The 13,349-nt window shown below is 41.3% G+C and overlaps 1 protein-coding gene across 1 annotated transcript; it reads right to left on the reverse strand.

The window, feature by feature from the left end:
• Window positions 1-220: 220 nt before the first annotated feature.
• LOC107077747 (uncharacterized) lies at window positions 221-2,725 on the reverse strand. Its single transcript, XM_015350137.2, has 2 exons — window positions 2,263-2,725; window positions 221-1,235 (listed from the first exon to the last, which is right to left on the reverse strand). The coding sequence occupies exons 1-2, from the start codon at window positions 2,629-2,631 to the stop codon at window positions 459-461; spliced, it is 1,146 nt and encodes a 381-aa protein (XP_015205623.2). The 5' UTR covers window positions 2,632-2,725; the 3' UTR covers window positions 221-458.
• Between the last annotated feature and the right edge of the window lie 10,624 nt (window positions 2,726-13,349).

The raw sequence follows: 13,349 nt of genomic DNA on the forward strand, positions 1-13,349 counted from the left end.
GCTGTTTAAGATAGACAGGTAGACTGGAAACCCCTGTCTAGGACTTAAATAGAGCAAATAGCACAAGTGCTCAAGGCTGCCTCTCAAGAGCTTCTCAGCAGAACCTCTGAAATACACTCAGCTCAGACCATCTATTAGTATTACCGCAAAAACACAAAGATTCAAAAGTACAGAAAATGTTTTTATTGTTTTTAAAATTAAACACAAAACAGTAGCACATGACGTTGAAAAGAAAGATAATTAATAATTGAGGCAAAATTAACATTTTAGAACTAAATACTTTACTTGAATCTAACCAGGTGTTCATTGAAATTTTAAGGTTAAACAAGTATGAATTAAATGTTCCCTAAATGTTAACTTAAAAGTTAAGGTTATATATAAAAACAAATTTAAGTGTCAGTCCAAAAGCCAGGCCCATGAATCCGTGAAAGAGTTCGGTCTGTCAGGCAGATGGTGAGTCAGCCCATTTCCCACTCTTCCACGCTCCACCAGCAGGGGTCGCTGCTGTCCCTGTCCCACAGGAAGCCCAGTCCGTCCCACAGCCCTTCCAGCTCCGTGTTCAGGGGGTCCAGCCGTCTCGCGCCTCCTTCCCACGCTGCCCTGCTCTCCTCGACACGCCCACTGGGACCGGGCTCCGCGCTCTCCCCCTCCAGCTCCCAGAACTCCATGGGGGCCCCACAGTCCGGAGAGAAGAGGCAGAGCTGGGGGCCGTTCTGGAGCACCGCGGGGTCAGGGAGGGGCGCCGGAGGAGGGAAAGGGTCGAGCCGGACGCATCGGGGCAGGAAGGCTGAGGACAGGGGAGGCAGCCTCAGTGAGACAGCCCCAGCCGCCAGGGGGCAGAGAGAACGAGGCCGCGAGGGCGCAGGGGGGAGGGGCAGCAGGGGAGAGGGGCGGCCAGGGCGGGACAGGGGGGGGGTGCGGACAGTCCCCTGGAGCCGCTTCAGGGCACAGCGGAGGGAGAGGGTGAGAGAGAGAGAAGAGCTCAGGGCAGCGGGGCGGCAGGGAGGGAGACGCACAGAGCAGAGGAGGCAGGCGACGGAGAGCAGGGCCTGAGGGGGAGGAGAGCAAGAGACCCTGGGGGCGCTGGACTGGACAGGGGGGTCCCAGCAGGGGTAGAACCTGTAGAATGGGGGGGCCGCCAGTCTGGGGGCGAGAGAGGATGGGGGTAAGGGGGCCAAGGGGCAAGAGGGCGCCGGGTCGAGGTCAGGGGAGAACCTTCCTCTGAAGGCCAGGATCTGTGGACACAGAGGAGGAGAGTGAGACAGGAAGTCAGTCCTAGAGCACAGGAGACACACGCAGCCGCAGGTCACAATGTCCAGTTATTGGCTGTGCTTGTCAGTGGTCCTCCCAGACCACTGTGACCCACTAACTGGGCTTGAGCACCTTGATGATGGACACCACAGTTCAAACTGGGGCTGACCTCTTCTGAATGTGTTTCATCGCTGCCACCAGCACTGTTAGAGACTGCTCATCTCTGACTCCCTCCACAGTGAGGCGGGACTGTGTGTTCTTCTTCTATGTCCAAACCCTTTTAATACCCAGTGGCAATCAAGGTGACCTCCGGATGTTTCTAGAAACTTTCAGAGGCTCTATGATGCTAACAGACATCCTGAGAGGATAAAACATTTAGCATTTGTTTTCAAAAGGTTTACAGAATCTCAACCAGTTTTAAATATTTTGGACAATACAGTCCAGCAATTATTAAATTGCTGTAGTACAAATAAGCAATTATTTTTCATAGTTATGCTTAAGATGTTTCCGGCACCAAATTTCATAATTCATTTTCATCATGTTCAGATTTTCATAAGTACTATATGTTTATATTTAGTTTAGTTCTGTTATTATTTTGACTTTTATTTTCACACTGTCAGGCCGTCTGTTGTCAAGGTCACACTTATGACGTCTTCACTTGATGAGGCGTTTTGATTGCACGAGAAATCATGACATCATGGCACTGAAGTCATGGTAACGGATCAACACACAAATAAACATTACTAACTCTGCTCTTACTAGAGGCAATTGTAATAACAGATAAGCAGACAGATCATGAAAGCTTTGCCCAATAATAAAGGAGGCATAATAATTTTAAGACTTCTCATTTTTCATTTTGCGGACATATCGTCAAATTAAGGACACAATTGTATATTCCTCCCCATGACTAACGGTCGCTGCTGCTCTTAACTCCCAACTGATTAGACCATCTAAACCAGCAGCTGACCTCCCAGCTGGCCCGGCAGTGTCTAGTTTGCTCCAGTTCCTCACCATGGTCGCTGTCCACAGAGTCAGAAGAGCGACGAGATGACACCAGGCGACAACGCGCCACGCCCTCTCCGTGCCGATGTTGAGGTGCTGGAAGATGGTGTCTTTTTTCATGTCGTGTGGTAATTCCGGTCCTGGTTCTGGGGGGTCCAGGCCAGGCGGTGCAAGGCGAGGAGGGCGAATCGGAGGTTTCTCCAGCCAGCGAAGTAGACTCGACAGGCCAGCCGAGTCGTGGTCGACGCCCAAGCATGGGGCGCCATGGCCGGAGAGCTTGAAGACGGCAGGAAATCTGCCGGCGAGCTGAAACAGTCTGTTGTCGAGCGTAAATAACGCCAGAATACAGACCACGAGTTTAATGAGCAAAGGAAACATGTCCCCTGCGTCCGGTCCGAGCGGGAGCTCGTAGCCGAATGCGGCCGAACTGCGTCGCTCCGGGTTTGGAATCTTTGGTTCCGAACGTTCGTGTATGACGTCATAAAGGATACCGCACGCAGCTACAAACCTGATACTTTAAAGAGCTTCGTGGATATGAAGCCTTATGGCGTATAATACGAATTTTATAATGAGATATGTTTGCCTTCACATTTCAGTTTCCTCGAGTTCTTTATTAACAACTTGCGTTTCTGAACTTTTTGAGTTGCAATGAACTGCGTTGTGGCTGAGGCGCAGCAGGCTTGTAAATACGGATTTATAATTGCGAAAGAAAATGTTAAAAGAGTCCATGTCGTTGTATTCACGTCAGGCTTTCTAGAGATTCATTTATTTTAAAAATCTTACCTTTCAGATTTCCGTTACACAATATGAAAGTAAAAATGCATTAAAAGCATAGAATAGGACATGGAATAATGTAATCTTTTTACAAGGTGTGTATTTGTAATTGGGGAACGGGACAGTGAGATTTTAATAAAAAAGTAAGGTTCAGATAGTGCTTTATCATCATAATCCTCATCGTCTTTAAACTAGTGCCTTATCTTCAGGGAATACTGGGTCATGCTTAAAAATTCCCACTTGTTTTACATGAATCTGAAAAAGTCCACTATTAAATTTAAAATTCAAATGTAAAACTACATATTTAAGACTCTAAGTAGACACTTTAATTGAGTAGAGCTTACATTGCTCCTTTAATTATTGATTAATTCCAATTACACCCTGATAGTTTTCTAATGACTACTTTTTTTTCAGGAAAAAAAATCCAGATTTTCTGACATGAAAGAAAATCGGTCTACTTTCCCTGGAACATGTTTCCCAATTACTGTGTGTTGCCGGTGCACCAACGGCAAAACGATATTTCACAGATTTAATTAAAAACGTTGATTTACTACATCGTCTGCATATAAATGTACACAAAATTTTTCAAGCACTCATGATCCTTGTTGGTTAGAATTTACAACAGAATCTTTCAGTGCTATCAGTGTTCTCTCTGTCCATTTAAAAACTCATTAGAAAGCTGGCATTTTGTATATTTTTCAATTTGACTCTTAATTTAAGAAGATGGTTTTTGTGGGGAACATGATAGATGATAGTAAATACAGACTGTAATGTTCCTTCTAATGATTTATTATTTAATGCACGACATTGAGCCTGTAAAGAAACAGTAATAAAAGCTGGTTCTCAACGCATATACATGGTGGAGAAAGGCAGCCCTTATGACTGAAATCATAGCAGCAGGTTAGTGCTGATCTCTCACTGCTCTTTCATTAAAGCCAAGACAATGAATGCCTTTGTATCCTGCTCATTTTAAGGAAAGATGAATCTGCATTTTTGCACAACCGGGGCCCAGATGTTTAACAAGCTTTGGTATCTTATAATTGCTTGATATATAGTTTTTAAAACGTTGCTCTACTCCTCACCTTGATGATATAACACTCTAATGAAAAAAGTGTTCTTGAGTTTGGCACTGTGAGTTGGTTTCTAAGTATTTGTTTTTTGTTTCTTGATGTTTTCCCAGAATTAGGTATCAATATTGTCATTAATTAATCCAAATCTTTCACAGGACTTATATTGATCTAAACTGGAAAGAACTGGGTATTACCTTATTTTTTATTGCCAACCATTGTTGTGTTTTTACCAATTTGTAAGGCAGACAAATAGGTCAAGAGAGGGTGTATGTTTCTAGTGTTGAGACCCAAGAAAGAAAGCACATCAATACTAAGAGCATGATATAACAAAGTAACAAAGTAAATTATACTTAAGCTTTATGTCTGTTTTTCTGCAGGAAATCCATGAAGAGAGACGTTTTAAACAAATATGAGGCATTTATTTAGATCCCAGTTCGATCAATTATAATTGAATAGAGAGCACTCTGAAACACTGTTGCTCCTGGCTTCTTGCAAATCCCCACAAAGTAATTTCATAGCAGAGATTTCAAGTACTTGAAGTCTGAATCCCTTATCCAGGGCTTCCCCTAGTTTCACAGCAGACTTCCAGGGGACATGGAATTGTACTTTGCAATTTATTTCCTATTTGAATTGCAGATAGTTTTGGAATCCAGTGAGATCCTGTTCTCTTGCTGCAGGCACATCGCACAGTGGTGGTGCTTCGGGAGACAAGTGTGAAGAGCACTCATCTCTTCTTCTTTTTAGGCTCCAAATCTAAATCCCCCTCCAGTTCATGCTGATTATGTGAATACAGGACTAAAATTGTTATTACAAACTACCAGTTCCCACTAACAGCTCTTTCTTTTCAAGGGCCTAACTCAGATATACAATATTATATTGTCCCCAAAAAAGTGAAATATTCTATTTGTAAAAATAGAAATCATTTTCATTTCACACCTCTTATTTAAAAAGTGTCTGTTCCCAGACTGTGATATCCTAGGATGCCTTTAAAGTAAAAGAAGGATTAATTAAGAAACGTAATTAAGGTACCACAGGAAGGAAGAATATATCTCTAGGTTTTGTATTTCTGAAATGTTTTAATTAAGCACTTAGGTTAGAATTTCTGAGACAATCATTTATGTCTCCACTTCACATGAAATGATCTTTTTTTGAAGAATTAGTGGCACTGTTTTGGTTTTCAAGCCCCAGCACACCCAGTGTTTGAAGGTATTCAAGGAGGCATGGGAAGACAATGAATGACAAAAGGTCCTGTCACATGTAATAATTAAAATGAGGCGTTATAGACTAGGAAGACAGAGAATTCACGTCTCTTCGCTTTTGCAGTAACTGTCACCTGCAGGGGCTTTGGAGTGAACTGCTGTGAAGAGCAGAAAGGAAAAAAATCAGGAATTATCCCTGCCACATCACAGGGAGTAGTCTAGGGATTCAACACCATGAAAAAAGCAAGAAATGAAAGAACAAACTGCTTTGTATTTCTGGCTATGTTCAGCTCAGTTCCCGACTGCTCATTTCTTCATCCAGTATATATTATTCGACACTGATAAATGTAAAAGGAAACTACTGAGGTTGCAGCCTAGCAAATCTGAAAGATGGAATTGCAGACTTCACTAAATAAACACAATACCCAACAATTTGTTTGGACTGGAGCCCTATTCCCATAACTCCACCTCCAAGAAGACTTTCCTGAGGCACACAAGGGCCTGGAGAGATGTGTCGTTTTTTGTCTTTTGCCAGTTTACAAGTCCACACCGTCTGCCCAGTGGCTTGTCATATTGTACAACGGATTTCAAGAAAGCAATTCTTTCCTTGTTCTCTTCATGGACACCTCTCTCCTGAGTGCAGCAGCTCTTGTGGGCATGGAAATGTATTGGCTGTATTGGGACACACTTGCATTTGCCTTTACATTACAAATGATATGCCTTTACATGATAAATAGTTTGGTGTGCTTGCTCAGCAATAATTAAATATTACAATTGGTGCAGTAGGAAAGTTCCAGAACTGGTCCGACTGCTGTCAATTTCCCATTTTTTTTGTCGTTAATTACTGTTAGAAATATCAGAGCCAGGAAATGTTTGTTCTACCTGACACTAATCAATTGAAATGTATCCAGGTCATCACACAGGATGCTGTCTGTCTGCTCTTGACCTGACCTTATCTGGAAAAAAGCACAAGACATATCAGACAGATTCATCTGGTCTTAGTAGTCTGAAGGCTCCTCCACCTCTTCCCTGCCTCCTTTCAGCCATACTGTACGTCTGTTTTAAAGTTTGGAAATAGAGAAGTGCTTGGTATCTAGTCATCTGGAGCTTGACAGAATACCTGGCTGACGTCCAATGCTGTTTCTCTTAAGTGGAAAAACAAACAAGGCAAAGACTTATTCATGCTGTCTGTGTCAGAGAAGTAGTCATACTCTTTTTAGCTGCCAACTTTCCACTGTAGAAGGCCTATCTCAGGGTCATGATAACTAAGTGAGAAGGATTTATGCTTCAGTTGCTGTGAATATTGAAAGCTTTTAAAACCAGCAAGCCAAATGCATGTGGGTGCATGTAGTCACTGTGTACCGCTTACACTCAATCTATATCTGCTTTGACAAAAACAATACTTTGAATGTTTTTTATAATGATTATACTCTCAGGTAAACTACAATAAAATAAAATATAAATCTCATTAATGTCACAGCAACTTGAAACAAAATAGGAATATGAAAAATATATTCCCTGGTTCTACTATTCATTGTGTTGTTACAGAGATACAGAGAGACCTGTATGTGATTACCGTGTAGGTACAGTGTAATTAATGAACCTATGTGGTCAAAACGTACATTCTCCAAATATTTGAACCGCTGCTGTTCAGGAAATATAAGCCCAATGTCTCTGATGGCAAATGGCAATAATGGGAAGAAGAGCTCTGGTTCAAGGTACTTCTATGTGTGTGGATAGATTGCGTTTCAGCCAACAGGAAACACCCTCATCTCACAAGAGAGTGAGTGTGCTGTTGCTACATGAGCAGCAGGTGGACGTACGCTGTTCCGCTGGCATGTTTGTCACGTCAGGATGAGCCCGCAGGGGGGACAGCAAGGCAGGACTTCGGATTGGACTGAGGTATCGCCGTGCTTTCGGGTTGCATCAACGTTTTTGCTAGCGACTAGACCCTCCCACCCAGACCATCACACCTGGACCTGACCCTCCGTTATAGTCTGTTACAGATGTTACAACAAATGATGCATCTTGTTACACATCTCTGGGACACTCCTGATGTCAGAGACAAAGCCTCTTCATTAGCGGAACATATGAGTTTTTTCCTGAGGTTTTCTTTCTTGATCTTCGCTAGGCGTGGGATCCGATACTGTAGATTAAATCACCTATAAACTCTTACTGAAGGGGTGAAACAGGGCTTATGCAACAGTCTAAGCCTATCTAGTGAATGTGGATCAGGCAAGGATGATCAGTTACTCAAAATAGCCGCAAAACATTAAATCAGTATTCAAAATCCATGTACTTTATTTTTCTGAAACCAACATGCATAAATAGGGTGATAAGTTTATTTTGATGGCTAGCATAAATAAAGGGCCATTTAAAAAATGGGGTGATAGTATGAGCTTGTACAACTACTTGATTGAGGTATATGATTACTACTTCAAATGCCTTATCAGGTAAATCACACTACCAGTAAAAGAAAACATTGTAATGAACAAAAATGCCTCAAGAATGACATGAAAGACAATGAGGAATATGGGACCTTACAATATTGAATATCGACATATTCTGTGACATTATTCATGACATTTATTAATTTGATTTACAAATCAAATTAAAGTGAAATTGATATACTGGAGCTGAGCTGAAAAAATTCAAGAATACATGTAGTTATTAAATTAGCATAAAGAGATTTTACATTATACAAACATGATTTGCCTGGACTTTGTTCTTCGGTGGTCTCCAAAAAGCACTATTTATTCTGTCAGAAATTATTAATTTCTCTTTTTTTCCAAGTCTTTTTTTTTCGAAGTGGAGATGTTGCCTAGGTAACCGAACTTTCAGCGTGCTGGAACTGTTCAGCAGGTGTCAGTTAACAGAGCTCTTCCAACGCATACAAATCGAGCAGGAGTATTTAAAACACAGAAAAGCAAATCCACTGTTGTTTCGCTGCCAACAATCCCCGTCAAACACTCCTCCTCATCAGCTCTCGCAGCTGCACGCGCTGTGGGTATTCTTCCACACAGTTTTAACCGTCTCTTCCTCCGCCAGGCCCTGCCCACTTCCACAAGCATACAGTACGTACCCGCACTGTACAGCAGTACTGACTGGTTACAGCCCCGCCCTCCATCCTCAAGGCTGTCCTGTATCCCAGATCATACAGAGGGGAAAAGGATCAGGCTGCTGGGAAGGAAGAGGGAAAAAGGGGTTTGGCGAGGGAATGCTCACATTTTAAAAACTCTGGATTATTTTCTGACTTAAATTGCAGATGTGTAGGCTGGCTGGGCATTTAGGGTCATTATCATGTTGAAAATCAACCATCTTACCATTTCTAGGGCAGTGCTTAACATTAAAGAGCAGAATGAAATAATTCATTTAACAACGTGCCTTCCATTTTTGGTATACTGTATCTCCCATTTCTGGCCAAGCTGATCTTTATCTGGAGACTTACTGTAGACTTGCTGCAGTGTTTTCATTTAGAGTATGTCCCCCCATCATATTATGTCAGTTCCTTGAAGAGTATTTGCTTAGTTCTTGCTGTAGCAAGATGAGCTTTGTCATTGAATTGAAAATTCTCAGAAGTCCATGGCTGATTATCTCCTAACCAACAGTCGCTGACAATGAGGAACATCTTAACTGAAAGAACAGAAATATCCGGATGTTCAAATCTGGCCACTGCTCATGCAACCTGTAAAACTCAGGAATATGTAGATTATAGCTCATCAGAGTCTCTCCTGGTTCCTAGGTGGGAGGCAGCTTCCCGGTGGGACAGGATTCCAGCAATGCTGGGAGGACTGGAGCAACTGGGCTACAGTACTGTACCTCGTTCATCTCACAAATGCACCCAAATCTTCACAAATCTACCCAATGTATCTAAATGTGCCCAAATGTAATGAAATGCTAACAAATGTAGCCAAATGCCCCCGAAAGTGTACCCAACCATTCACAATGTATCCAAATGTGCCCAAGTGTTCACAAATGAAACCAAATGTTCACACGTTTACAAATGTACGCTGTATGTACAGTATAAGAAGACATTTGCCCATACATACATTTTGTTACTACTGTACAGTACTGTATATGCACACACTTAACAAGTCTTTTGTTCCCTGCAAGACATACAGTTCTCACTCCCATTTTAAAATGGCAATATTTCTGAATAGTGCTATAGACATCAGAATGTGAAAAGACTTGATGAATTATCAGATGAGCCTGAGATTTCAACTCACAGATTAGCACACATCACATCCATTGGTCCTTCCTGAAACATCTCTTGATTACAAACTGTTCGGTGTCAGCTGAGCTCCAGGCAATTAGCACTGATTGCATGCTTACCATCTATGTTTGGCGCTTTACCTTTGTATATCAATACAAATGGCTGTAAATCAGCTCTTCCTTTGTTACATAATCTTTGAAATACATTAACAGTGACAGCAGCAGCGTGGCACATGTTTAAACTTTCTGGAATTTCTGGAGTGTTTGGCAGCAATAGAAAACAGCAGAAGACATATTCAGAATAATATTAATATTTGTATTATTTTATTAATTTTATTCACCAGTTCTTTCCCAGCTGTTTCATGAAATAAACGACCAAATATTGACCCTGGGTGGCAAAACAGGACATAAAAACTAAAAATGTACATTGTCATTTTTTAATTACTTTATTCATTTCTAACCCTGGACTGTGGGGTTTATACAATTTCTCCCAGTGCAGAATAAAATCAAATATGATTACTGCTGTAGGATGTCATAGAAATCAAGTGTGTGCCAGACGATTACTTTCAGATACTGTACATGGCACAATAATAAAATACTTGTGCAGCAAATCCCTGACCTCATAAGCCCACAGTCCTGCATGTCCTGCTGCACATCCTATTCCCTGGATTGTGACTTCAAAATAAACACATCAGTTGAGCACAGTGGTGGTCCACGAGCTACATTTGTTGTCTCCTGGTGTGTGGTGATTACGGAGTCTGATTCCATCTTCATCTGCCTCTGTGACACCTGCAGGCATAAATCTTCATCAGGTGCACACCGAGGTGCGCACGCCATTAGGACACAACTTGCGAGCACACGACCGTGTGATAGCTATTGGCAGCCTGCTTTGTGATGGCTGTCCCTGTGCTGCACTGCAGAATCCCCGTGGGGATGTCAACAGCTCCTGCCTTCTCCCAGCGATAGCGCCGACATCAACAATATGAGCCCTTTCCTTTTACTTGACACTGATGGGTAGCGATCTATAATGACACTTTTGAGGTGCTGTGAATCAATTCACAGCAAAGACCCCTAGAGGCTGTGAAGCCCACAAAGGGTGCACCTGGCAACTCTTTGGTGTCATTTAAATGCCATTATCAATGCCTGGTTCAACACCAGCCCTTGCAGTTCAATCTTACCTGCCATGCTTCCTTTAAGGCTACTATAATCTCCAGGGATCTGAACTTTAATGTGAATTTGCATGAAGGATAGAGTTTAGCTTCATACATGTTTTTATTCCACAAAGGCAAATAACACTAGTGCAAAAGGCATACTCAGATAATAATGTACCCTGTATAATGTAACCTACTGTATAAGCACAGAAAATAACAGAAGTAAAATAAAACTAGCTCAAGCATCACAATTTACTATTGCCTTGTATATTATTACAAATGACAGAGCTATTAGCGGGCCCAAGGACAACTCTAAATGGTAATTCCTAAATGTATTTTATTCAAATACTTGACTTATTGGAATACAGATGAGGGCAAAAAAAAAGCCCCTATAAGAATACCTCAGCTTTACTAAGATATCATCGGTGAACTCCAGATGTCACTGTTGGTCTTCATTCACTCACAGTCTTTTGTCAGGAGGAAATTAGTTACCAAGTGGGTTAATGAATACATTTGGTATATCAACTTGCAACCGTGAATGTTGAAATTTGCTAGGCATTCTTGCGCAGTAGATGAAATAAATAATGGATGAACAATGTCATATTTACACAAAAGGATGCCTTTTATGGCTTGAAGGCATATTTAATATACAGTGATGTCCAGAGCTATAACTGTTGCTGACGGGTACAGGATTCACTGGATTATAATGCTGCTTTACTCTCCTTTCAAAAAAGCCTGTTCTTGGCCTCTGTAGGCATTTCTGAAGCATTAGGCTCCACACTTCACAAACTTGTGGAAGCTCCCTGTTTTCCAAAGACAGAGGACTTTGATCTTAAGATGCCTCAGATGATGTTTTTCACATTAATGCTAGGATTTACTCCTTTCAAAGCACAGAGCATCTTCTCTAGTTCTGAGGGCCCTGGGAACTAGGATCTCAGTTGATGTGCTTTCCAGTGACAGTGCATCCAGAGCAACTCACAATCAGCCCAGTCCAAGAGAGATATGTCCTTTCTTCAGTGTGTTGTCTCCTTCAAGATGTCAGGACCACATAGGAGCACAATGTTGACTTACAGGTATGCAGGATGAACTCCCATTAGTTCTAACATACTTTGAACCCTCTGGCATGATTTTGCAATTTTGAATAAATTATAAATATGAAGATATATTTCTCTGAATTCCTGAACAGCTACAGTTACAACATAACACAGAACAACACAGTGCAGATTTCCAGCACTGCATTATCATCACAAACATTTAATGCATGATTAATACTGAGTGCTTTTAATATGAGACATAATTCTGTGGCATGTCTGCTGAACTATAGTATCTGTGTGCTATAATTAGTCAGTTTAGCTTTCTGGACTTCTTAGCATTGGTGGACTGAAATGAGAAATCTATTTCTATTTGTATTAGGCAGCTCTGTCTCTGGTGTTTGTTTTTAAAGAGAGTATACAGTTGCAGGGCTCTCTACTACAATAAACTATACGTGGGCCAATTAAAGCCCAAGCACTTCACGATGTGATTAATAGTAGCCATCAGGAAGCAAATAGCTCCTGAACAATTATTATTATTACAAATGCTTGACCAAGCCGAGGTCATGCTTTCTGTGAATACAGAGAGCATCCTTGAAAATGCTGAAAATTTTGAAATTTGCTTACAACAAGTGAGTGTATGAAATCAATGCTAAGGTGATTATAGATAGCTTCTTAACTGTGGATGCTCTCCTTTTTTATCTGAAAATATGCATACTCTTAACTCTTTTGTTATGTTGGCATTATATGAGAATAAAAAAAAACCAACAACAAAATAGCCAGGAAGTAAAAATGTTAATGTATTTTTAATCTACTACCTGAAATCTGGAAAATAGGAACTCACACCAACGTTTTCATATGACAGCAAAGATTACAGGCATGCAGTGTGGGAATTGTCTGTATTCCAGGCACAGTATCTCTTCAATCACTGCAGTGAAATACTCTTCCTGCAGTTTGTGAGGTAATCACTCTAGGTAGTTACAGACCTATGAATAAAGCAGATAAGAACTTGAATACCATAACCCATGCCACACAAACTGATTTGGGTAAAAGTATGTTATCAGGCTATATCATAAATATATAACAAACACTGTCACTGTAGTGTTTTCCATACATTAATTAAAACCTCATTTCCATCTGGAAGCTGCAATTATTCTCTATGGCTTTATTTCTCCAGTTGGTATTCACTGTGGAAATATGAAAAGTCTAATACAAGTGGCCCATTGCCAGAAATTTTCTGTGATCTGTTTGGCTTCTGATGACACACTTTAAACTGTTTGCTGGTGCACAAATTAAAAGGTAAGCTAGCGATTCGTTTTCATTATATAGAGGGAAAACAATCTTTACAGTTTTCGATTTTCAAGTGATAACTTTGGTCCTCTTAGGATACTGTGCTGCAAGCACTGAACTTGCTGTACTCTGCCTTTTGAACTGGGTAGTTTGTAGTGCTGGGTTTGCCTTGCCATTAGTCTAAAGATAGTGGTGGAAGAGGGAGGTTGCCACTAGAAAAGATCTGTCTGCCTAAGGCAGTGCCCAGAGGTGTATTCTTCCTGCTTACTTTGTTCTCCTTGGCTTTCATCAGGCTCAGCAAACATTTTAATTTCCTGAAGGCGGATCCTGATAAGGGTTATTCTGTACCATTCTGCAGCCAGCAGGTCT

This window comes from Lepisosteus oculatus, chromosome 8, assembly GCF_040954835.1.
Source record: "Lepisosteus oculatus isolate fLepOcu1 chromosome 8, fLepOcu1.hap2, whole genome shotgun sequence".
Taxonomy (NCBI): domain Eukaryota; kingdom Metazoa; phylum Chordata; class Actinopteri; order Semionotiformes; family Lepisosteidae; genus Lepisosteus; species Lepisosteus oculatus.

Excerpts from the sequence above, each read along its gene's own strand:
- LOC107077747 (XM_015350137.2), bottom strand. The coding sequence starts at position 2,631 with ATGTTTCCTTTGCTCATTAAACTCGTGGTCTGTATTCTGGCGTTATTT. Across the intron at positions 1,236-2,262 it reads CTCTGTGGACAGCGACCATG|ATCCTGGCCTTCAGAGGAAG; the intron begins GTGAGGAACTGG and ends CTGTGTCCACAG.